The following is a 21,629-nucleotide window of genomic DNA, read 5'->3' as shown; positions in this document are numbered from 1 at the left end:
TGTATTACTGCCCTCTCCTCTGGCTCAGACACAGCAGCCACGCAATGACTTGGATGAGACAGAAAGCTAATGTCCTGTAGTGGGTTACAGTGACATGTTGGGACCAAGTTGACATAAGTAACCTTACAGCTGTATAAAGCAGGCTCCACGGCACATGAAGAGGGGTTTTTGGTAGTCTGCAGTAAAGCAGAAGATGAAATTTTATTCTAACCTTAAAATCATCATACCATTATCTTCATTCATATAATTCTGCTTCAGTTTTCTTAAACACCATTCTTCCTTCTGTTAGCCACTTATGCTTGCACTGTTCCTTGGCACAGTTCCGCACTTGCATTACTCTGGCATGATTTTCAGTAGTTGTCGGTTCGTGTACGCCAATTGCCATTTCTTAGTCTTTAGAAGGGTTGCGTTGGTTCCAGTAACCGAAAGGCTATGGTTCCTCTCCACCATGTTTCATCTCTACCATGAAATGCCTAGGAGGGTTACACACACTTTACTTTGGTCTTACAACATACTGAGTGACTCTGTGGAGCTCAGTCCATAAAAGGCGGCACTTCTACCAGGCATGGGGAACATCAGTAAACTGAGCATAGGAAATCAAGTGCAGACTTATTTAAGAGGTTCAGTCTCGAGTGGTTTAAATATAAAACTTGCTGACTGCTGTAATAACCCTAGTTCAAGCTAGGGAAAAGCAGCTCCTGCTGTAAACATGTTTTTACAGGTAGATGATTATGGATGCCTCTGTTGCACCAGAGTTAATTTCATCGTTGAGGGAATAACCATGATCGCTGGATGAGACCAGTGTCTTTACCATGTAGAAAAACCTGTGCTTGACCCCTTTAGCTCACAGGATCTTTTAGCCTAAACTGACTCATCTGGTGAACGAACCAACCCCCCATCTCTTACTGGCTCCTGTTTTTGCCTGTATTCATTTAAGCCTACCCAGTTGTATTCAGTCTACTTTTCACTGCGTGAGAAACAACTAGTTCTTCCCCTCCTCATAATCCCCTCCATTTTGCAACTGCAAGGTTCCCGTCTTCCTTCTCAAGCCCGAATATGCCGCTCCATTTGCTTGTGATCGGTTTTGCTCATTCTTTCACCAGTTCTGCCTGGAGTGGGGTTCTGACATGTTACACAGCATCGTCACTTTTAAGTAGCATTACACTGTAGAGACATGTTCAATATTGTTGTGCTGGAACAAGTACACAGCCCAAGAGAGGCCCCCTCTCACAGAAGAGGCAGGTATGTGCGTCTGCGGAACTCAACGCTAAATATGGATTATTTGTTTTGTTCGCTCTGTCCAGCCATACAAACCATCCCTGCAGCAAATCTCCGAATTCCCCTTCCCACCCGCGGGGCTGGGGCACAAGGGGTCTTTCTTACCTTTCGCCCCCTCCCGTTCCTCCCATGGTTTTACACTTCCAGGCCCAGTTTGCGGCTGGGCGGCTGCCAGCCCGCCCCTGCCCCTCTGGCTGTCCTGCAGCCGCACCCTTACGCCTTTCCCTTGGAAAATGTTTCTAAGTCTCCGCAGGCTGCAGGGAGGCCGCCGTCCCTCAGGACTGACCAGCGCAGGGACAAACGCTGCCGCCCCCTGGTTCTTTGCGCCGTTTGGCCGCAGCCTCCCGCCTCCCGCCTCCCGCCCCCCGCCAGGCTCCGAACCGAGCGGGGGAGACAACGGCGCCTCCCGCCAGCCCCTCTTGAGCCCCGCGCCCCCGCAGCGCGCATGCGCCCCCCCCCCGGCGGCTGCGGGGGAAGGAGCAGGCGGGTTCGCGAGGACACCCCCAGCCCATCCCGTCACCACGACAACCTACCCCGCCCTCCCCGTCGTCACATCGCCCTAGGAGCCCGGCGGGCGGGAGCCCCGCCTTCCTCCCGCTCGGATTGGGCGCCTGGCGATAGCGCCATCTCGGCATAGTAGCGCCGATTGGCCACAGGCCGCTGAGGCACGGGGCGCGCGGTTCCTTAGAAAGAGGCGGACACGGTCGCTCATTAGCATAGCCCCTCCCCTGGCCGCCGGTCCTCTTCCCCCACCCCGTCATCCTCATCCCCCCCGTCCATCCATCTTTCTGCCCGTCCGTCCGTCCATCTGTCCGTCCCCCGTAGCGCTGGCGGGGTGCTTGCTGTGAGGGGCCGCCGGGCCAGGGGGGAGAGGAGGCGGCAGCGGCAGCCCCGCATCCTCCCCGGGTGCGGCGGCCGCCGGGGGCCGAGACGCGAGCAGGTGCCGCATCAGCCGCGCCCCCCCGGCGCCTCCCCCGCCCCCCCCCGGCGCCCTCCCCTCACGCACCGGGCGCGGAGGCTCCGGCCGCACCGCCGCTGCCCACGGCTGCCCTTCCGTCCCGGGAGCCGCGGCGAGGCTGGGAGTGGTGGGTGTGACCCCGGGCGGCGGCGGCGGCGGCGGCGGCGGCACGGAGGGTGGGCGGCAGGGCGGGAAGGAGGGCGGGAAGCCCACGGGCAGCGGCGGCGGGGACGAGCGGCCGCTCCACGGGCATCGCCGGTGTCCTGCCTTTCCTCAAGGTGCTGTGCGGCGCTCGCCGGGTTTTAAGATTTTCTTTGACTATTTTTTTTTTTTTTTGGGGGGGGGTGTTTTTGAACCTGTGGGCTCCTGTGGCAGCCCGGCGAGGTGGGGCTTGTTCCTCTCCAGGGCTTTGCGGAGCTCCTTGGTTTTCAATCGGTATCTCCCTCCCTTCCATCGCAAAGGCAGTCGTTGCCTTTCTGTACATACGGCTTTTCATACCTTGCTCAAAACCCCCGTTTTGGGCAGCATCCGTCGACGGGAGCGCTTTGCAGGAAGCAGCCGGGAGCAGCGAGCACCCCCCTCACGATGTGGACCTTTCTGGGGATCGCCTCCTTCATCTACGTGTATAAAAAGTGTGGAGACCTCATGACTTACGCTAATAAGGAGGTGCTACTCTCCGTGTTAGTGTTTTTCTCCCTCGGCTTGCTGCTGTCGTACAGGTACCGCTTCAGGGGACCCAAGCAGCAGCAGCGTAAGACCCACCTGGGGATGGTGTCTGATGTTCTCGCAGCTTTACCGCTCGTTGGCTTCTTCTGGGCAAAACCCACCCCAGGATCTCAACAAGTCGAACAACCCAAATCCAGAAAGGTAGGTTCAGTTCAGGTGTGGTGCGTGGGGTGCCATGACCTTCTGGTGAGGGCATGCCCCCTGGTGAGGGCAAGGAGCTGAGAAAGCGCTGGAGAGGGAGGGTTTGTCTTCAGGGGCTGGCTGGCTGGCTGATCTGTCATGTTTTTGTATTTTGGATGACAAAAGAAATAGTTAAATTTATTTAAGTGATAGAACAGGGGTCTAATAATGTCAAATCAAATATAAGTGTTTGAAGAAAGATTTTTGGTAAAGCGATATTATACTAGCAGAAAAATATCTTCAGTTGCCAGTCTGTTGCAGAGATCGAGGACTGGAGCATCTCTCCTGTGAGGAGAGGTTGGGAGAGCTGGGACTGTTCAGCCTGGAGAAGAGGAGGCTCCGGGGGATCTCATCAAAGTATATGAATACCTGAAGGGAGGGTGCAAAGAGAATGGAGCCAGGCTCTCTTCAGCGATGCTCAGGACAGGACAAGGGGCAATGAGCACAAACTGAAACACAGGAGGGTGCCTCTGAACATCAGAAAACAGTTTTTTACTGTGAGGGTGACTGAGCACTGGAACAGGTCCAGCCCAGAGAGGTGGCTGGAGTCTCCATCCTTGGAGATACTCAAAACCCAACAGGATGTGGTCCTGGGCAATCTGCTCTAACTGACCCTGCTTGAGCAGGGGGGCTTTAAACCAAATGACCTTCAGAGGTCCCTTCCAACCTTGGCTATTCCTAGTATTTCTGTATGAAACACTTTTGTCTAGACAACTGCAGATACAGTAATTTGAAAATTATTTTAAATTATTGCTTGTACAATAGCTACAGGACCTGAGCTCAGATAGTCTGTTCCACTGAGCCCAGTGTGAGGCTTGCTGTGAGATGGTGGAGAGAGCTGTAGTCGTGGCTGCAGCTTAGCTGGAGACCTGCCATCTAAGACTACCAACTCAGTACACCTCTGGGTCGGCACCGTTCAGCTACTTTCCTGTGTGCTTCTGGGCATTTTCAGCTGGGCACTGACCCCTTGCACAAAAGAACTTGAAACTTTTTGGCCGCAGGTCAAGGGTTTTGCATTTTTATTTTGTTTTTCTGGTAAAGACTGCCTTTACCCCAATTTCTTGTATTATCTGAATTCAGATAGTTTGGCACACCCTTGCTGTGTTGTAGATACAAACACAATGCTATGCCACTAGAAATCCTGGTGTCAGTGTTGTTCTGGGCATTTGTTTCACTGATGCAATCGTGTTTTTACCACTGTCAGCACTGTAGTACTGTGGCATTTGTGAAAGAGCGAACTGGACTCTATTCTACCAGCTGGAGAAGTGACTTGTAGGTTTGCACTGGAATTGCCCGTGCAACTGTTTTTTAACTTTGAAGTGTATGTGCTTAGATGCTGTTGGGAAGGTACTATAGCATACCTGGTCTTCAGGAACCAGTATATATGTTAATTGATATGTAATCTGATGTATGTAAATTCTTAACAGTTTTAAAAGTAGGTGATTGATAATTTTGCTTATACTCCTGACTCTGATGAGTTTTCATTTCAGGACCACTTCTTTATAATGTTTCCCAGGTAGCTGCTTCTGCTTACACTGTTCCATGCTGGTTATTTTGGTAGGTAGGCTCACTTACAGTAAAATTAAAGAGAAATACGTTTTCCAGTTAATGTGATAACTTTTTTCATTGCAAAGTGCTAAGGCCTGCCTGTAGTAGTAGCTCACTGATATGAAGGCATTGGTGTGTTACTTTATAGACCAAGAATAAGGGACAGCCATGGCTTACTGCCTCTGATAGGAACTTGACTTTCAGCATCTCTGAGACTATATTGGTGGTTTGTCTTTGATTAGCGAGGCAGTTTTAAGCAAGTATCTTGATTTTGTTTGGGGGGCGGGGGGGGTGTTGTTTTTTCTTTTCTCTGCTTGTTATGTTTTTGTTGCATTGTAGAGTACAACTGATCTCATTTTTGATAAAACTTGAAGGTGCTCTCCAACAACCGATGTGCTGTCCATCCTCTGGGTCAAAGTAGAACTAGTCCAAGTTAGCCCTCTGATAAAGTTATGGTATAGGTACATTGACACATGTAACTTTGCCTTTCTTTTCTAAAGGGTGAAAGAGAAGTAAACTTCTCAGATGTATATCTGACAGAGACTGCTACAAATACAACACTATCGCCCCAATGCGATCCAGAAATTATCATTGTGGGATCAGGCGTCCTTGGTTCTTCCTTGGCCACGGTGCTCTCAAGGGATGGAAGAAAGGTGACTGTGATAGAGAGGGATCTAAAAGAACCTGACAGGATAGTTGGAGAATTGTTACAGCCCGGAGGTTTTAAAGCACTTAGAGACTTGGGTCTTGAAAGTGAGTACATTTCAAAATGTAAATATATCTATAATACAAAAGTTACTACACTCAATTGTTTGTTTAGAAAAAGCATGCATACAGGGAAATGAAGAAATACATTATCTATGCTTAATATTTGAATTAAAATTGTTTGCGTATTTCCAGTCTGGCACTTTGAAAATATTTGTCCTTCAACGTGTGTATTTTGATTAAGAAAATTGGACTTTACATAAAGAAATAATTTTCTTAAAACCTTTTTTTAACTCATCTGTTGGCTTCTATTTTGCAGATACAGTAGAAGGTATTGATTCACAAATAGTGAATGGTTACATAATTCATGACATAGAGACCAAGTCAGAGGTTGAAATTCCTTATCCAAAATATGAGGATGGCTGTGTGGTCAGTGGAAGATCTTTTCATCATGGCCAGTTCATCATGGGTCTCCGAAGGGCAGCTATGGCAGAGCCCAAGTGAGTTACCTTGTGAATGTCACAGGTGGGATGCAGAGATTGAGAAGCACTGTTCCCAGCATCCTTGAGATTCCTTAACCATTTCACTCTGTCCCAACACAGATGGCTGCAATGAACAAGACGGAGAGAAAGTAACAGCTATAGTTGCTCGCTTTGATTTCTGTAGACGTGTTAATGAGTTGCGTATGCATCATATGTTAGGCTTTGGGACAAGTTAATCTTTAAACTGTGGGAGTATAGGCTTTAAATATTAGGCAAGGTACTGGCCCGTCCATGTGAGAGAACAGTTCAAGGATAAAGAGTTGATTCTCTTGTATGGATCCTTGGGTTTGGCACTGTACCAGAAGCAGTGACCTCTTCTCAGGGAACAACATGTAGAACTCCTTTGGTCAAGAAACAAGTGGCAAATCTGGTATAATTTCTTAGAATCGTAGAATGGTTTGGGTTGGAAGGGACCTTTTAAAGGTCATCTAGTTCAACCCTTCTGCAATGAGCAGGGACATTTATTTCTTCCACAGACGTTATCAGTGTTGCCAGAAATCAACCTTCTTTTACATTTGCATGTTGTTCTGCTTTTTCTGATAACAAGTCGTCAAGCAAAAGTAACTAGAAAAGAAGCCCTAAATGGAAGTAGCTCCTTCCAGTTATTAACCTCTGTTCTAGAGAATCTCGAAGACACTTTCTCTTCCTAATGAAATTAAAATTAGCGTTTGGTATTTCCTCTTTAACTGATTGTTTTCTTCTATACAAGAGATGAGATGGAAACTTTTATTGAAACAGAATAGATTCTAGGTGCTCTTTTCTGTGGGGTGTTTTTTGATTTTTATTCCCCCCCCCCCTCCATTGCTTACAAGGGAAACATGGCTTTATCATCTTTTTACCTTACATGTCTTTATTCTGAACTGGCAAATTGCATTCTCCTATCATACCTGTTATATCATATGAATTATTAAAAGTATCACTAAAAGATAGCAGCTCTGTAATGCAGTTGAAATTAATGACAACTGTGTTTGCACGCTATAAAAATTAAAGCTTTGTTGTTGAGGTTTCAAGTTCAGGGAAATTTGGGCACCTGTTTGTTCAGCTTAGGGGAAAACTCCAGTAGCTGTACACAGTCTTTGAAACAGAAACTTAAAAAAGCTAATGTTTGTGACTTGAATTCAGATCTTTCCCCCTTTTCCACACTCTCTGTAATGTTCATTTTTTGTATGTTTGCTTTCCATTTTAATTGTGGCATAGAAATCTGCGTGTTGAACTAAGGTGTGGGAGAGATCGAGAACTCTTAATAGTGCCATGAGTTTTTGTTTTTCATCTCCTAACTTGTGAAAATATAGGGGCTAATTATTACTGCTTAATATAGCCTCTTTACAAGTACTAGGCAATATGAATTTATTTCAGATGAGTAAAATTAATTTTGCAGAGGAAAGAGGTAGGGCATCATTAGTTAACTATTTTTACACTGGGTGAGAACCAGAAAAAGTGAGCACTTATATAGTTGCCATTTCAGTTATCTAAGAAATTTAAAGCTGATAGGGTCCACAGAACTCTTGACTCACCTGCTGTTAACCTGACATGTTGCTGCACTCCCTTGCTGTTCAGGGAGTGCTTACGTATAACCATTCATAGTTTGTTACAGCCAACCTGCTTGTCGCCTGGTAAATTAAGCCAGTTATGATCTGCTCTGACATTTCTGTGTTGGCTGACATGTAGAAAAGACATGAATTCAGTTGTTCATGTTCCCCCTGAGAGCCTAAAATATCAAGCTGTTGTATTCTCATGTGGATGTTTAGCTCATTTCGCCAAGTTGTGGAATTCTATCTGGATATGAAAATATTTGTGACTGAGAGGGAGTGTCCATTTCGAGCTGCTAAGTCTGAGCTGCTGCGACCAGGTCTAGCAGCTCAGACCCAACAAGGGATTTAAATTTACAGAGATATACTTCGAAATCCAGATAACCCTGGTTGGGAGGTAGGGGTTGAGGATGCTCAGTTCAAGCTCCAAACATAAGCATTAGCAGAACTTTAAAAGCATAAATAGCCAATTTAAAATAAAGAAAGTAATTCCCGAATTCCAGAGGTGAAAAGCTAGATAGCCTAAACAGGTTAGTCAGGTTATTTTGGACTACTCTGAGAATTAGGTACCTTGCTTTTATCCAGTGTAGGTGTTAAGTGATGAAGTGCTACTTCAGATCTTGCTGCTGAATTCTGCTTGGAATTAGGTCTCACCCGCAGTGTCAGTGTTTTCCACCATTTAGCAGGGATGACTCAGCTGCCTGACTTCTAACCATTATTAGGCATCAAACTTCTCCGCATCTCTTACATGGCGGTGGAGCACCTGGAGTGCAACTGGGGATTCTGCTAAGTGGTAGGATGTTTAAGATAAGTACTACAGCTTTAGAGTGTTCTCAGGTATCAAACCAAATGGTAGTGTTGGACTGAAATTAATGCCGAGCACTTTCTGATGCTCAGTGTGGCTTCTGAAGGTGGTCGAGAACAGATCTTTGTAAAATGTAAACAAAGTAAGTGTCTGTGTTGGCAGAGACAAGATAAGTGAAAATCTGGTTTTCCTTCTCTGTCTAGTGCCTTGAAGTGTTGGCACCATTAATCCTCTTCCATTCTGTTCTAACACTTCTATTTTGTTTCAGTGCAAAATTCATTGAGGGGACTGTGTTACAACTGCTTGAGGAAGATGACTGTGTCGTGGGTGTTCAGTACAAGGACAAAGAAACTGGAGACACTAAGGTAAGACAGTTTCCTGTTACAATCTTTGTTAAACTATTGAGAAAATCAAGGATTGGTTTATAGATATATAATTTTTAAAAAAATCTGTTTTAGACACTGGTACACAAATAATGCAGTTATCAAGAAAGCCAAAGCTTTAGTAAAGGGCGATGACTTTCTAGTGGATACAGTCCCAGCATATGGGAATTCTTGTTATAACTTCTTGTGCAGCTTCTGCTTTCAGTGTGTCTGGAGAATTCAGTTCATGGTTTATTTCAATATTCATATGTCTGGAGTTTCAAATCTTTTGAGAGTTACTGGTGGAAAAAGCCCAATATGTTAAGATCTATGTTTTGCCTGTGTATAATAGTCTACACTTCCACGTACACTTCCATAAGAGTTCTGGCCTATTTTAATTACACCACTGATTTCATTAATGTTATTTGCCTCAAGCAATTCCATACTGTTGGCTAAATGCTCTGAACCTGTATGAACTTAAAAAGTTTAAGAGAGACCAATGTAGGCAGAATCTATGTGCTGAAGTTCTGAATATACTGCCTGTTCTCTAGAACAGCCAAACTTAAAATCTTGCCCTTTGCTGGCTTTAAAATTCCTTTGCTGCCTAAAGGTATGTAGCTGGTGTGTTCAGATGTTCTCTGGTGGGGAAGATGGGAAGCTCTGCTGCCTTCCATACAAGACTGAGAAAGTTCCTAAGTAGTTGGAAGATCCTGCTCTCAGCATTGCTAACAAAAATCTCTCATCTCTAGGCCATTTAGAAATTGGAATGGTGATATAAAACCATAGGTAAAAAAGCGTTTTAAAAGTACTTGCCCAAGATATAGGAGAGCTGGCTTTAGACACTCCTGAGGCAAAAGGTGTTTCAGCCTGCTTGATGGCAAAGTGCTCTACGTGGGAAGCTGTAAGAGAGCTGGGTGGAAACAACATCCTTGGCTGCTCTTGAGGTGGCTGGAGGAAGGGGGAGTTCCAAGTCCTGTTCCTTGGTCTGTCTGACACATCATGTAAAATGAAGAAAACCATCTTAGGAAATCCACTCTAGTAGAATAAACGATGAAATCACACATGGGTACTGGAAAGACTGGGAGGTGGGAGAGGAGGGCTTTTTGGGGGTGTGGGGTGGTATGTGTCAAACACGCACTCCCCCCACCCCACTTTATCATCCAGCAGTGGAGGGGATTGTTTTGTTCTGTTTTGTTTGGGGGGTGGAGAGTGATGGTGCATATTTGCATTGAGATCTGTTTTTTAGTTTTACACATTTGTGGATGTTGTTGTAATTTTAAGTGTGACTTATTTGACCAGCAGTAGGGTGAGCAGTGTTTTAGCCTGTGTCTTTCCTGAGAGCATGGATGTTTTTCTTAAGGCTTTGTGTTTCCTCTCTGTATAATGGGAATAAGCAAATTCATGTTTTGCTCTGAATGCTGAAGTTCTGTGGCTGGAAAGAGCTGTTTAATTTGCTGTCCTAGATCTCCTTTGACTGTAGAAATCTAGTGTAAGAAATTTCCACTAAACACTTCTTCTTAACTGTGTTTGCCTGCTTGTGACTTTTTAGATCTGGAAAACTGCTTAGGGGGAAAAAAAACCCAAAACCTGTTTACATTCCTTAACCTGCTTTCATAAAGAAAGGATGCTGATCTATGTTGTGTGTCTGTGTTTTCCTGTTTCCTCCATCCCTGTTGTCTACCACATTGCCTTTGAGATTTTTATTGTCTTAAATGAGGTTGAAATTAGCCAGTATGCTAAAAATCAACTTATAAAATTTATTAAAACCAGGCAACTGAATAAAGGCCTTAGTGTGTCGACTGTGGAAAAATTGTAGCATGAATGTCAGACCATTAGACACTAGGGAACCTATATGCGTGGGTGCAATCATCTGAGTTGGGAATTCAGAGAAGGAGGTTTCCTTAGCTCTGCTCAGGATCTCACTTCTATAACAAATGTATATTATTATACTCAGCTCTACTCTCATCTGATTTTGCCTGACTTCCCTGCGCAGGAGGGAACTGCTCGTAGAGGAACCCATTCACACACTGGCTCACCACATGCTTCCATCCAATAGTAAAATATTTTCGAGGAGTACTAATGAAACATGGCATGCTTCTTTTTTGCCTTGTTATTACATCCTGAAAGCTTAGAAGGAAAACAGTTCTCTTTCAGCTCATGCCAAATGTATGAGATTATTGAAGGCCAAGGACTAATGCTCAGTATAAATCTATAGTATCTGCAGGTAAATCACTGAAAGAACAATGTCAATAGACGCTGAGAAAGCTGTAGAATAGAAGGAAACATCTGCCTCTAAGTCCTTTCTAGTATAATAATGTTATATCACCATAACAGTAAAATGCTTAAAAATACATTTTAATAATCAGAGTAATTTGCTTATGCTAGAGAAAAATGCATGGGTTAAACATTAGGAATTTGCGCATATGTTCAGGCTGAGCCTGGTCATTTCACTCAGATTTTAATTTGTATTTTGTCTATATACACTATTTGTTCTTAAGGTTCCTAAGTGTAGTAGGAAATGCTCAGAGTTCACTGCTTGGTCTTTTAAAGAAAATCTTGGTGTGCTTCCTGCATTTCAGTTTGTTTCACTTCGGTTTATTTTTGTTTAGTTGCTTATGCATGGTTCTTCGATTTAAAATTTCTTCTTTGTTTTCTTTATTCTCCAGAAGAGCATTAGAAGCTGAAGGGAGCAATTACTCTACTTTTTTTCCCTTTTTTTGTTTGGTTTTTTAATCCAAGCTCCTACATAGTCCCCATAACTGTATGATCTGATTGCACATCTAAAAAAGCTGGAGTACATTGTTATATCAACTTTTAGAGGAAATAGAGTTAAATACAAATATGAAGAAGGAAAACCATGCTGTATCTCTTAGAACGTATATTATAAATATGGTCTGTGATCCTCTTACGTGTTTATTGTTCTGTAGAACATGTAATATGTGATTGAAAATGAGAGCTTGGGGGTTGTTTCCTGCTGTGCTGAAGTAAAATGGAAAAATGTAGTATTTTTTAATTTTTTCTTTATGCTGCAGCAACTTCATGCACCACTGACTATTGTAGCTGATGGACTTTTCTCCAAGTTTAGAAAAAACCTGGTCTCCAACAAAGTTACTGTTTCATCCCATTTTGTTGGTTGCATTCTGAAGGTAACTGTTATTTATACTACTGCATAAGCCAGTATGCTACCACTTCCTAGTGTGAGTCTGCATTTCACTGAATCCGTTGTTGTTTATTATCTTTTCCAACAGAATCAATTAGAACTATGCTGTTAGATATTCATCCAGCTGTTCTATCAGCTTCTGATGTGATCATCTGTCCCTCTGAGGAGTGCTTGGAAATTTTGGTCTATATATATTTTTAACTCTTAAATTATTGATGCATACTCTGTCCCAGCTCTAGGATAGCTGGACTTGCTGTGTCAGACTTGACATGCTTGATAGAGTTACAAATCAGATTTTCAACTCTTAAAACATTTTTAAGTAACCATGAGCTGGTTTGTTTTTTTTCTTTTTTAGAAGTTAGATTTCTGGTTTTAAGAGTGGTGTACAGCGTTAAGCATATAGTTGAACAAGGGAGGGTCTTAAAAAAAATGGATTAGGTTTCAACATAGCTAGTTTAAATTGAGCACTGGACTCACTAGACCGGTTCATAGGAAAGACTTTTTTTTTTAAAGAAAAAAGTTTCAGCCTCTCATATAAGGTGCCTTGTGTGCTGTTAGTGCTATATCTTATATATCTCATATAGCACTAATCTGTGGATTAGAGGTAAGCACCACTGAAAAGTTGGACCCCAATTTGTAAAATTATCTCCCTGGATATCAGTGCTTTGACTGATTTACGTTAAGATATCAGTAGCTAAGATGGTGACACTCATTTTTTCACAATACTTATGGCACTTGTCCAGGGAGCAGAAATCTTGAGGTTTAGATCATTGTAGCAGCTGTGTGTCAAACCACCTATGTTTTGTACTCCAGAAGAATGCCCAACCTGTGCTCCTGCCTGAAGGTGAGGTACCTTGTAACCAGGTACATGCGTACCTTCAGGACCTGTAAACTTTTAAGAGAGAAGGTGGCAGTCTAGGTTGGAGATGGTTGGAGAACTCGGGTAGGAATCCTGGGTGGGTCTTGCCCTCTGCGACTGCTGCAATTACCATTGGATTAACAGCAAAAATAATGAAGGGAGAGGGAACTAAAGCTACATAACTTTCACTGGAGTGGGAACACTGACCTGGAGGAACTTTAGCAGTTCTTGGGTCTCTACCCCTGTAATTACCACTGCCCAAGTGCCTTCTGTTACTCTGCTTTTAGAAACTTGTTCAAGACCTGGTTAGCCAGGACCCTGTGATTCTTCCTCAGTTGGTATCTCCATGTAGTCTTATACAGACTAGTGTATTTCTTTCCCTCCCACCACCTTCTTTATGAAAAGAAAACAAAATTATCTTATGGAAAACTACTATAGTGATTGCGTTACAGGTTTTCAATGGCATGGATTAAATACTAGTTGGGTGTTCAAATGAAATATTTACTAGAATGTATGTTAAGTTATATATGTATTGCCAGAAGAATCATAACTACACTGAAGTTCAGAACTTTCCTTTTAAAAACCATTCTCTTGTTCATTTAAAAACAGAAATAACACAAACTTAATATCACATGGGATTTTATTTCAAAGTGTTTCCGAAAATTATTTTGTATATCTGAAGTTTAATATCCTTCCATTAACCAGTCTCAATCTTTCTCTCCCTTCCTTTCTTTTTAAGGGTGCACCACAGTTTAAAGCAAATTATGCTGAACTTGTTTTAGCCAAAACTAGCCCAGTGCTAATCTATCGGATTTCTTCAACCGAGACTCGGGTCCTTGTTGATATTCGAGGGGAAATGCCAAAAAATTTAAAAGAATACATGATTGAGAACGTTCATCCACAACTACCTGGTAAGTCTAGAACGATTTCCATCTGTAATTGTCACAATTAAATGTGCCCAAAAAAGGCACAGTTTGTTGAAATTTTTTGAGGAAAGGCTGAGATACCTGGGTTTGTTCAGCCTGGAGAAGAGGAGACTGAGAGGGGATCTCATCAATACCTATAAATATCTGAAGGGTGGGTATCAAGAGGATGGGGCCAGCCTCTTTTCAGTGGTGCCCAACGACAGGACAAGGGGCAACGGGCACAGAATGGGCACAAGCTGGAACACAGGAAGTTCCACCTCAATATGAGAAAAAACTTCTTCCCTGTGCGGGTGCCAGAGCAGGGGCACAGGCTGCCCAGGGAGGCTGTGGAGTCCCTTCCCTGGAGACATTCAAACCCCACCTGGACGCGTTCCTGTGCCCCCTGCTCTGGGTGTGCCTGCTCAAGCAGGGGGGTTGGGCAAGATGATCTCCAGAGGTCCCTTCCAACCCCTGCCATTCTGTGATTCTGTGATTCTGAATCCATTGAACTGTGTGGGCTTTTTCCACGTGTGCAGTTACTGTTTCAGTAACCATTCATCCTTCTCTATTCCACATCACAAAGCAGTTTGTTCAGCTCACATCTGTGAGGTTAGCAGTTCAGAAGGATTATATCTCTAAGTGGTCAAAATGGGTTGCGTGCAAACTATTTTACACTCTAAGTAGTGTAACTAAAAAGTTTGGTTGTTGCAGATCACTTAAAGGAACCGTTCTTAATAGCAGTTCAGAATGATCGTTTAAGGACTATGCCAGCCAGCTTCTTGCCTCCTTCAGCTGTTAACAAAAAAGGTGTGTATTATGAAACAAAAGAAGGGAAAAAGGTATTATAAACTCTCCTGGGTCTTAAGGCTTTGTTGTCATAGACATCTGTTTGTTGTTCATTACAACTCATAATTATTCTATGCAAAACAATATTTTGAAAATGTGTACCTTGGGCATAGTTTAACTGGAACATTTGTATTAACACCAGACTTTGAACCAGTGCCTGCTTTATTTTTAATTTTATATCACTTGGATGCTCAAGCTCATACAAGTGTTGTCTTTTAAAGGGAAACTTAATTAAAAAAGGAAAGAAATTACCTTGAAAAATGTGTGGTTGTTTGTGTGTGTTCTTTCACAAGCACACATATGCATACCTGTAGGGAAAAATTCTTTTGACCTTCATCATCTTAAAGCCTTCTGAAGACTGATAATTTCAAAACATCCTTTCAAACCCCCTTTTATTTTCTTTTTTAATTTCTAATTGTTATTAATCTTATTTCCTGGTGGGAATGAATTCTTAGTAAGTTTGATTTTTTTAAAAAAATAGAGGGTTTGAGTTCTAAGATCACAGAATGGTCATGCAGTATCCCATTAATTTTTCCCTTCTACCTAGGTGTTCTTCTTTTAGGAGATGCATATAATATAAGACACCCTCTAACTGGCGGAGGAATGAGTGTTGTTTTAAACGATGTTAAAATATGGAGAAGTTTGCTCCAGGATATCCCAGACCTTTATGAAGATTCTGACGTTCTTCAGGTGAAGCTTTATTTTGGACTTACTGTAGGCAGCTTTTGCTGCAATATAATGACACACTTCTATGTTTTATGCAACTTGGGGACATGCAAATCAGTGAAGCACAGCCGTTCTCAAAGCTTTGGACAGACAAATCATACATTTGGCACTCGCCAGTAAGCGGACCTGTGGTTTGAGTGCTGTGGCTGTGTGGCAAAAGGCAGGTTCAAAACTGTGCTTACTGACCCGTTGTGTTTTGCTTGAGGAGACTGGCGTGCTTTGTCTAGTCAGTACGCTTTGCTAGTACAACATGATATTCCTGTATTAGCAGTGATTTGTAATGTAGATTGATCCTAAACGGGGTGGGTTTGGACCATTACACTTGTGTGAGTGGCATTTAGAATAACGAGCATGTGTACAGAGTTTTTTCAAGATGCATCTCGAGCCCCTTAACTGCTGTGTTAATCTCAGAGTAGTAAATTAGAAGACATCCTTCCTTCCCAGGAATCAGGACCATCAGTGTTGATGCTGGGTTTATTTTTTGAGATTTATATCCAAAATTCTGATAAGTAGATAATAAGACTTCTTATTTGTTTACTGTTTTTAATTGGGTTAGGTATATTGTCTTGGCTAAATTACAGCCAGAATAATTATAGACTACAAATAAATGATCCAAAAAGTGTATATGAAAATGAGAAGGCACTTAGAGGGACCCTGAATGTCAGGACAAAACAGGATTTACCTAACCAAATGCAGATACTTACATCTCAGCTAGTTACCACAGATTTTGGTTATTTCCTACTTATTCAACAGAAGGAACTAGCTGAGTGTTGTCCTTCAAGTTTCTGACCTACCCCAGCCACCTACTATGGGATGAGATGAAGCACGCTCTGGAACTATCTTTTGTTTGTTTGTTTTTCCCCTTTCTACATTTAGTGTAAGAGGAGCCCAGATACGTGGTTTTGACCATTTCCAGAGTTCCTTAGTGACCTAGCTTGGAACTAATCAGGTGTATCACTAAGTGCACTCTACATTTTCCTGAGTATGATTCTTAACACCTCTTGGGAAATCTTTTGAATGCTCTTCTGTATTTACTGACGGAAATAGATTTTGTTTGTTTGTTTTTTAGGCAAAAAGAACATTTTACTGGTCAAGAAAAAAATCTCATTCTTTTGTAGTGAATGTTCTTGCCCAGGCACTTTATGAACTCTTTGCTGCCACAGATGGTAAATATATTTTAAAGATAACTTCTGACGAATTATAACTTGGTAAATAAATGTGCCTGGGGAGGGGATGTGTATGTATATGAGCATATGTCCATGTGTTTGTGTGTGTATATATGTGTATATATATGTATATTGAGATATATATTTTTAAAAAAATCAATCAAACGATTTTAGTGGATTAGCTTGTGTTCTCTGCCTAGTTGTTTAGTCCAGTGTTATGCAAACTGAGTGTTAGCAAAGTGAAGACGAGTCTGGATTTAGTATTAAAAAAAAAAAAAAAGAACCAAAGAAAAACCCACAAAGAAAAAAACAGAAAACGCTTGTTCTTGTGTTCTTGTTAATATTCAAGAATACGTAGATATTCTATAAGACTATCCTTTACTTAAATAAAACTAGCTCAAAATCCAGCTAAATTTAATAGAATAACCTAAGTTATTCTAAGTTACAAAAGTACCAAAGTCCTGGATTTAATATCACTGCTGTGTATGCTGAAAAAGTATGTGTTGAATATGTTTTTTGAGTCATTTTAATTTATTTTGTAGATTCCTTGCATCAGCTAAAGAAAGCCTGTTTCCATTACTTCAGACTTGGTGGAGAATGTGTCTCGGGTCCTGTAGGATTGCTATCTGTGTAAGTTTGTTGTGCTGGTAATAGTTAACGTGAACCAGGTTGAGCACTGTGAGCCTCCGTAAGAATCTGCTTTGCCCCCTGTCAGTCAGCTCTGCACAGGGAGAATCATAGAATTGGTTAGGTTGGAAAGGACCTTTAAGATAATCAGGTCCAACTGTAAACCTAACATTGCCAAGACCACCACTAACCCATATCCCTAAGTGCCACAGCTACGCGTATTTTAAATACCTTCAGGGATGGTGCCTCAATCACTTCCCTGGGCAGCCTTTTTCAGTGCTTGACAACCCTTTCGGTGAAGTAATATTTCCTAATATCCAATCTAACCCTCCACTAGCACCATCTCCTCTTGTCCTGTCACTTGTTACTTGGGAAAAGAGACCAACCTCCACCTCAGTACAACCTCCTTTCAGGTAGTTGTAGAGAATTAAAAGGTCTCCCCTCAGCCTCTTCTTCTCCAGGCTAAACAACCCCAGTCCCTCAGCCGCTCCTCATAAGACTTGTCCTCTAGACCCTTCACCAGCTTTGTTGAGTTCCCAGAGCATGTCCAGAGAAGGGCAATGCCCTTCTTGTACTGAGGGGCCCAAAACTGAACACAGAATTCGAGGTGTGGCCTCACCAGTGCCGAGTACAGGGGCACGATCACTGCCCTGCTCCTGCTGGTCACGCTATTCCTGACACAAGTCAGGATGCTGTTGGCCTTCTTGGCCACCTGGGCACACTGCTGGCTCATGTTCAGCCGGCTGTTGACCAACACCTCCAGGTCTTTTTCAGCCAGGCAGCTCTCCAGCCACTCCTCCCCAAGCCTGTAGCGTTGCATGGGTTGTTGTGACCAAAGTGCAGGACCTGATACTTGGCCTTGTTAAACCGCCTACAGCTGGCCTCGGCCCATCGATCCAGCCTGTCCAGGTGCCTCTGCAGAACCTTCCTACCCCTGAGCAGATGAGCACTCCCGCCCAACTTGGTGTCATCCGCAACAGTCCACATGAGCCTATATTTTTAGAATTATACCAAAGGTTGGAGGTTTATTAGAAGCTGTGTGTTTAAATGCTGACTCCTTTTTATTTCCTTTGTAAAAAAATGCCACTAAAAGCTGGAGAGAGGTTAATGTGGGTTAACTCCCATGGAGTTTGAATGAGGTGGAGGGGTCCAGACTAGCAGACTAGCAGAGGAGCTCGTGGAGATGTTTCATGCTTGACAAGTTGAGAATAGTAAAGGAGGAGGCCTTCCATAAAGAGCATAAGGAAGTCGGTAACTATCAAGGTGTTTTGAACAACACCTCAGAAACTAGTGAATGCCCAACACATCACTGCTTGAACATGTGACGATGTGTGCATTTGTATTTCTCCCTTTTTGGAATGAAAGCTAAAACTGATAGAGCCGGTTGAGAATAATCCCCTGGGGGTTGATAAAGGCAGGCGCAGACTACTGGAAGTGAAGAGAAAGCAGCAGTGCGTGTGGCTGTGCTGTAGAAAGGAATGCAGGGTGTGTAGCAGCTGCAGGACAACCAAGTTCATAGGTTTAGTTAGAGACGGCAGAGCTGCCTAAGCTGGAAGGCTCTGTGTAATCTTGAGTGGAGATGTCTATTTGTAAAATGAAATTTGTCAGTGCTTTCCAATTCTGTTTATTTACATGTTTTTATCTATTTATTTTTAATGCAGGTTATCTCCTAAACCAATGGTACTGATTGGCCACTTCTTTGCCGTGGCATTATACGCCGTTTATTTTTGCTTTAAGTCAGAGTCATGGATTACCACACCTCGAGCATTTTTCAGTAGTGGAGCTATTCTTTACCGGAGTTGCTCTATAATATTTCCACTTATTTACTCTGAAATGAAGCATTTAGTCTACTAAAATCCAGGGGGAAATGACTGGAGGAAGAAAACATGAAAGTCACGATGCCTTCAAAATCTTTGGATGTGTTCTATTTAATATTGTATTATGTTTTCTTCTCTTCAAAAAAAATAATGCGATTTCCTTGATAAGGATTTGACTTGATTTTGGTTTTGTGGTTCTATACATATATATTATGTGTAAATATTCTTTTCTTTGCAATTAAAATTCAGAAAGGAGTTAGCTGTTTACAAAGACCATAATTAAGAGTTGACATGTGGTAGGTAATTGCCAGTTTTGTCAGAATTCCATTCTTTGCTTTATCCATTGCTGAATGCACCACTAATATTAATAAACTGAGAAGTGAAAACTGTAAACCATATGCTGCTATTATCCTTCATGCTTTTTTCTGTTCAGCAGTTCCACAGACAGTTTCTTCATTACTGTGAAATACTGTAAGAACATTCTTGATTTGGGTTATTTCATTAGGATTTGCCTCTTCTTTTTCAGTTGCAGCTAAGACACTAGTCTGCTGACACTTAAAAGGACACTGTAAAGGGTTTTAGATCTTGAAGTGTCACCATACCTTTAACTTCAGTCACTGTTGCAAGTGCCATGTTGCTCTTCTGAAATAATTCTTTACACCAGAATTAATTTAAACAAGTACTAATCAAGCCATGGTTACGCTGGCTGCTGCACTGCTCTCAGGTACTGGAAGCACATGGTTTTGAAACTTTCTTCCTGTCTCACTTGCATTTTAAAAACTGGGGGGGTTGTTTTGGTTTACTTGGGGTGTGTGCAATTGAAGTTTAACGCTGCCGCGAACTGAAGCACAGCAACAAACCGTATCCACTGCAACAGATTCCGTCCATGCTATTTCTGGTAGACGGTAAAGTAATCTTTTCTATTACCTCTGGAAATTCATGACAAGTACCACAAAAGTGTCCTTTTAATACTTGGAGTACGGGGGTTTTTCCCCCCCCGTAGAAATTACTGCATGCTACGGAAGAGTTCATGTCTTTTACTGTTGGTCACTACTCTCAATGTTGTCTTTATCAGTGTGCTTTCCTTTGCTCTTGTGTTTTCATTTTCCCGTTCCTCACTTATGGTTGCTTTGCGTATAGCTGTATGGCTCTCCTGTTTTGGCTTGCCTAAGCAATCCCACGTCAGTGCAGCCAACAGGTCAGGGAGCGGTAACAGGTTCCGTTTTTCTGTACTGGTGAAACTTTGACTGTACCTTTTGAAAAATGGCAGGTTGCCCAAGCTGTACACAGACATAAATTGCTATGTTGGACTGTGGGGGAAAAAAAATATGTGGAGAGGCTTTTTTAGTATTTTATTAGATGGATATTTCAACCAACATGTTCTTTTCCAGAAGCAAAAGTATGTATATTTTTCTAACCATATTGCTTTTGATACCCTCGTGAAATCACACGCATCTTGAGCATGCCTATGTTTAAACTTTAGGGTAAAGTACTAATATTTTCAGATATCGTTATGTATGGTAACAAAATGATGCCCCTTTAAGGGTATACAAACTTTGCAGAATTTATACAAGTGTCTTCAAAATTTGTGAGAATTTTGAAAATATTGATTAATTTTACATTTTTCTATTTTTTTATATTATTTGCAGTCAGTCTCTTTAAAGTCAGGGACAAACAGTCCTGAGCCAAATACGCATCCTCAGCTAACATAAATAAAAAGTTATAATACCTGTAGATTTTTTTTTTTTTATTGTGTATCTCTGGTTAACCACTTTTGTTAGGCCCTGATTTAGCAGGGAGTGCCAGCATGCTTAAACTTACGTATTACGTTTAAGCTCTTCTTTTCTTTTCTTGAACCCAGTGGCTGCTTAAGTGTCTTGATGATCGGGGTTACGGTCACTTGTTGGAAATGACCATGGGGGGGAGAATCGTGTGTGTGTGTGTGTGTTGGGGGACACGGGAAGTCATGAAAGAAGGATTTTTTGAGCCAAATGAAAGTAAAAGGAGCCAAGTTAGCAGTGAGTGGGCAATTCTAGGGGTAAAATGGAGTCTAACGACATCTAACACCAGCCAAACGATGCAGCAGGCAGTCTGTCAGAGTCCTGGTTTTCATCATCTGCGCCCCATTCCCTAATTGACGCGGCAGGAAAGATGTGTCGCAGGCATGATTCAGAATCCGAGGGGAACACAATGCACGGTGAGGCAACTCACAGATTGCATCAACTGCATACGATTTGTGCACTGCAAAATTTAATACCATCCTGTACCCTTAGCAGCGCGCTTGGGTAAGTGGCGTGGGCACGTATGACTCGTATCGTGCATATGTGGTTAGCCCCGTATGCCAGGGCTGGAGCAGATAAATGACAGCAGAAGGAACAAGAAGAGCAGCTATACGTAGTGATGGGACTGTAGCTCGTGACATGGTGCAGGGGTATGAAAACTTGCAGGTGGTGGGGAGGAAAGAGGAAACTGTAGCTGCCTTCTCTGCTAGTAAGTGGTCTGGGGGCCTGTTCATAGGCGAGCGGTTGGTACGTGCATGCAAGTGCCGCATCTCTTGGAGCTTCTTTGAGAAATTTGTATCGTGTAGGTTAAGTGTTCTGGGTCTTCTGGTTTTTGGGGGTTTGTTTTGAACAAGCTGTTTACTGGAAAATATACGGGGTGATGAGAGGGATTTTTATTACAGCTTTAAAATTCCTGCTAGTGCAGGCACGCAGCGTGGGGTTTCACGTGAGGAGCGATAGTTGCTTGGTCTGTGTACATGCTTAATGCTGCCTCTAGCTCCAGCGCGAGCAAGTGAAAGGCAGGGTAGTGGTGGTGGTGGTTTTCTTCCCACCTTCAGGTTAATCACCTGGACCAAAGAGAAAGCACTTGATTAGTCCTGGATCAGCTG

The 21,629-nt window shown here is 42.7% G+C and overlaps 1 protein-coding gene across 3 annotated transcripts; it reads left to right on the top strand.

Moving 5' to 3' along the window:
• Positions 1–2,030: 2,030 nt before the first annotated feature.
• SQLE (squalene epoxidase) lies at positions 2,031–20,473 on the top strand. Of its 3 annotated transcripts, XM_064442104.1 has the most exons (12): positions 2,031–2,363; positions 2,762–3,103; positions 5,191–5,443; positions 5,715–5,895; positions 8,540–8,636; positions 11,666–11,779; positions 13,392–13,563; positions 14,269–14,364; positions 14,951–15,093; positions 16,199–16,295; positions 16,838–16,925; positions 18,584–20,473. In XM_064442104.1, the coding sequence occupies exons 2-12, from the start codon at positions 2,822–2,824 to the stop codon at positions 18,774–18,776; spliced, it is 1,716 nt and encodes a 571-aa protein (XP_064298174.1). In that variant the 5' UTR covers positions 2,031–2,363; positions 2,762–2,821; the 3' UTR covers positions 18,777–20,473. The 3 variants fall into 3 exon arrangements, with proteins under 3 accessions (XP_064298174.1, XP_064298175.1, XP_064298173.1); XM_064442103.1 differs by having other exon boundaries at positions 2,032–3,103; XM_064442105.1 differs by lacking the exon at positions 14,269–14,364 and having other exon boundaries at positions 2,031–3,103.
• Positions 20,474–21,629: the final 1,156 nt, after the last annotated feature.

This window comes from Phalacrocorax carbo, chromosome 2 (genome assembly GCF_963921805.1).
Source record: "Phalacrocorax carbo chromosome 2, bPhaCar2.1, whole genome shotgun sequence".
NCBI classification, from domain to species: domain Eukaryota; kingdom Metazoa; phylum Chordata; class Aves; order Suliformes; family Phalacrocoracidae; genus Phalacrocorax; species Phalacrocorax carbo.
This window is presented reverse-complemented; position numbering and strand designations above follow the sequence as displayed.

Bases quoted from the DNA above. Each gene is read 5' to 3' on its own strand.
- SQLE (XM_064442104.1), top strand. From the start codon at position 2,822: ATGTGGACCTTTCTGGGGATCGCCTCCTTCATCTACGTGTATAAAAAG. The intron at 13,564-14,268 runs GTAAGTCTAGAA...TGGTTGTTGCAG, and splicing joins CGTTCATCCACAACTACCTG to ATCACTTAAAGGAACCGTTC. The intron at 16,296-16,837 runs GTAAATATATTT...TTTATTTTGTAG, and splicing joins ACTCTTTGCTGCCACAGATG to ATTCCTTGCATCAGCTAAAG.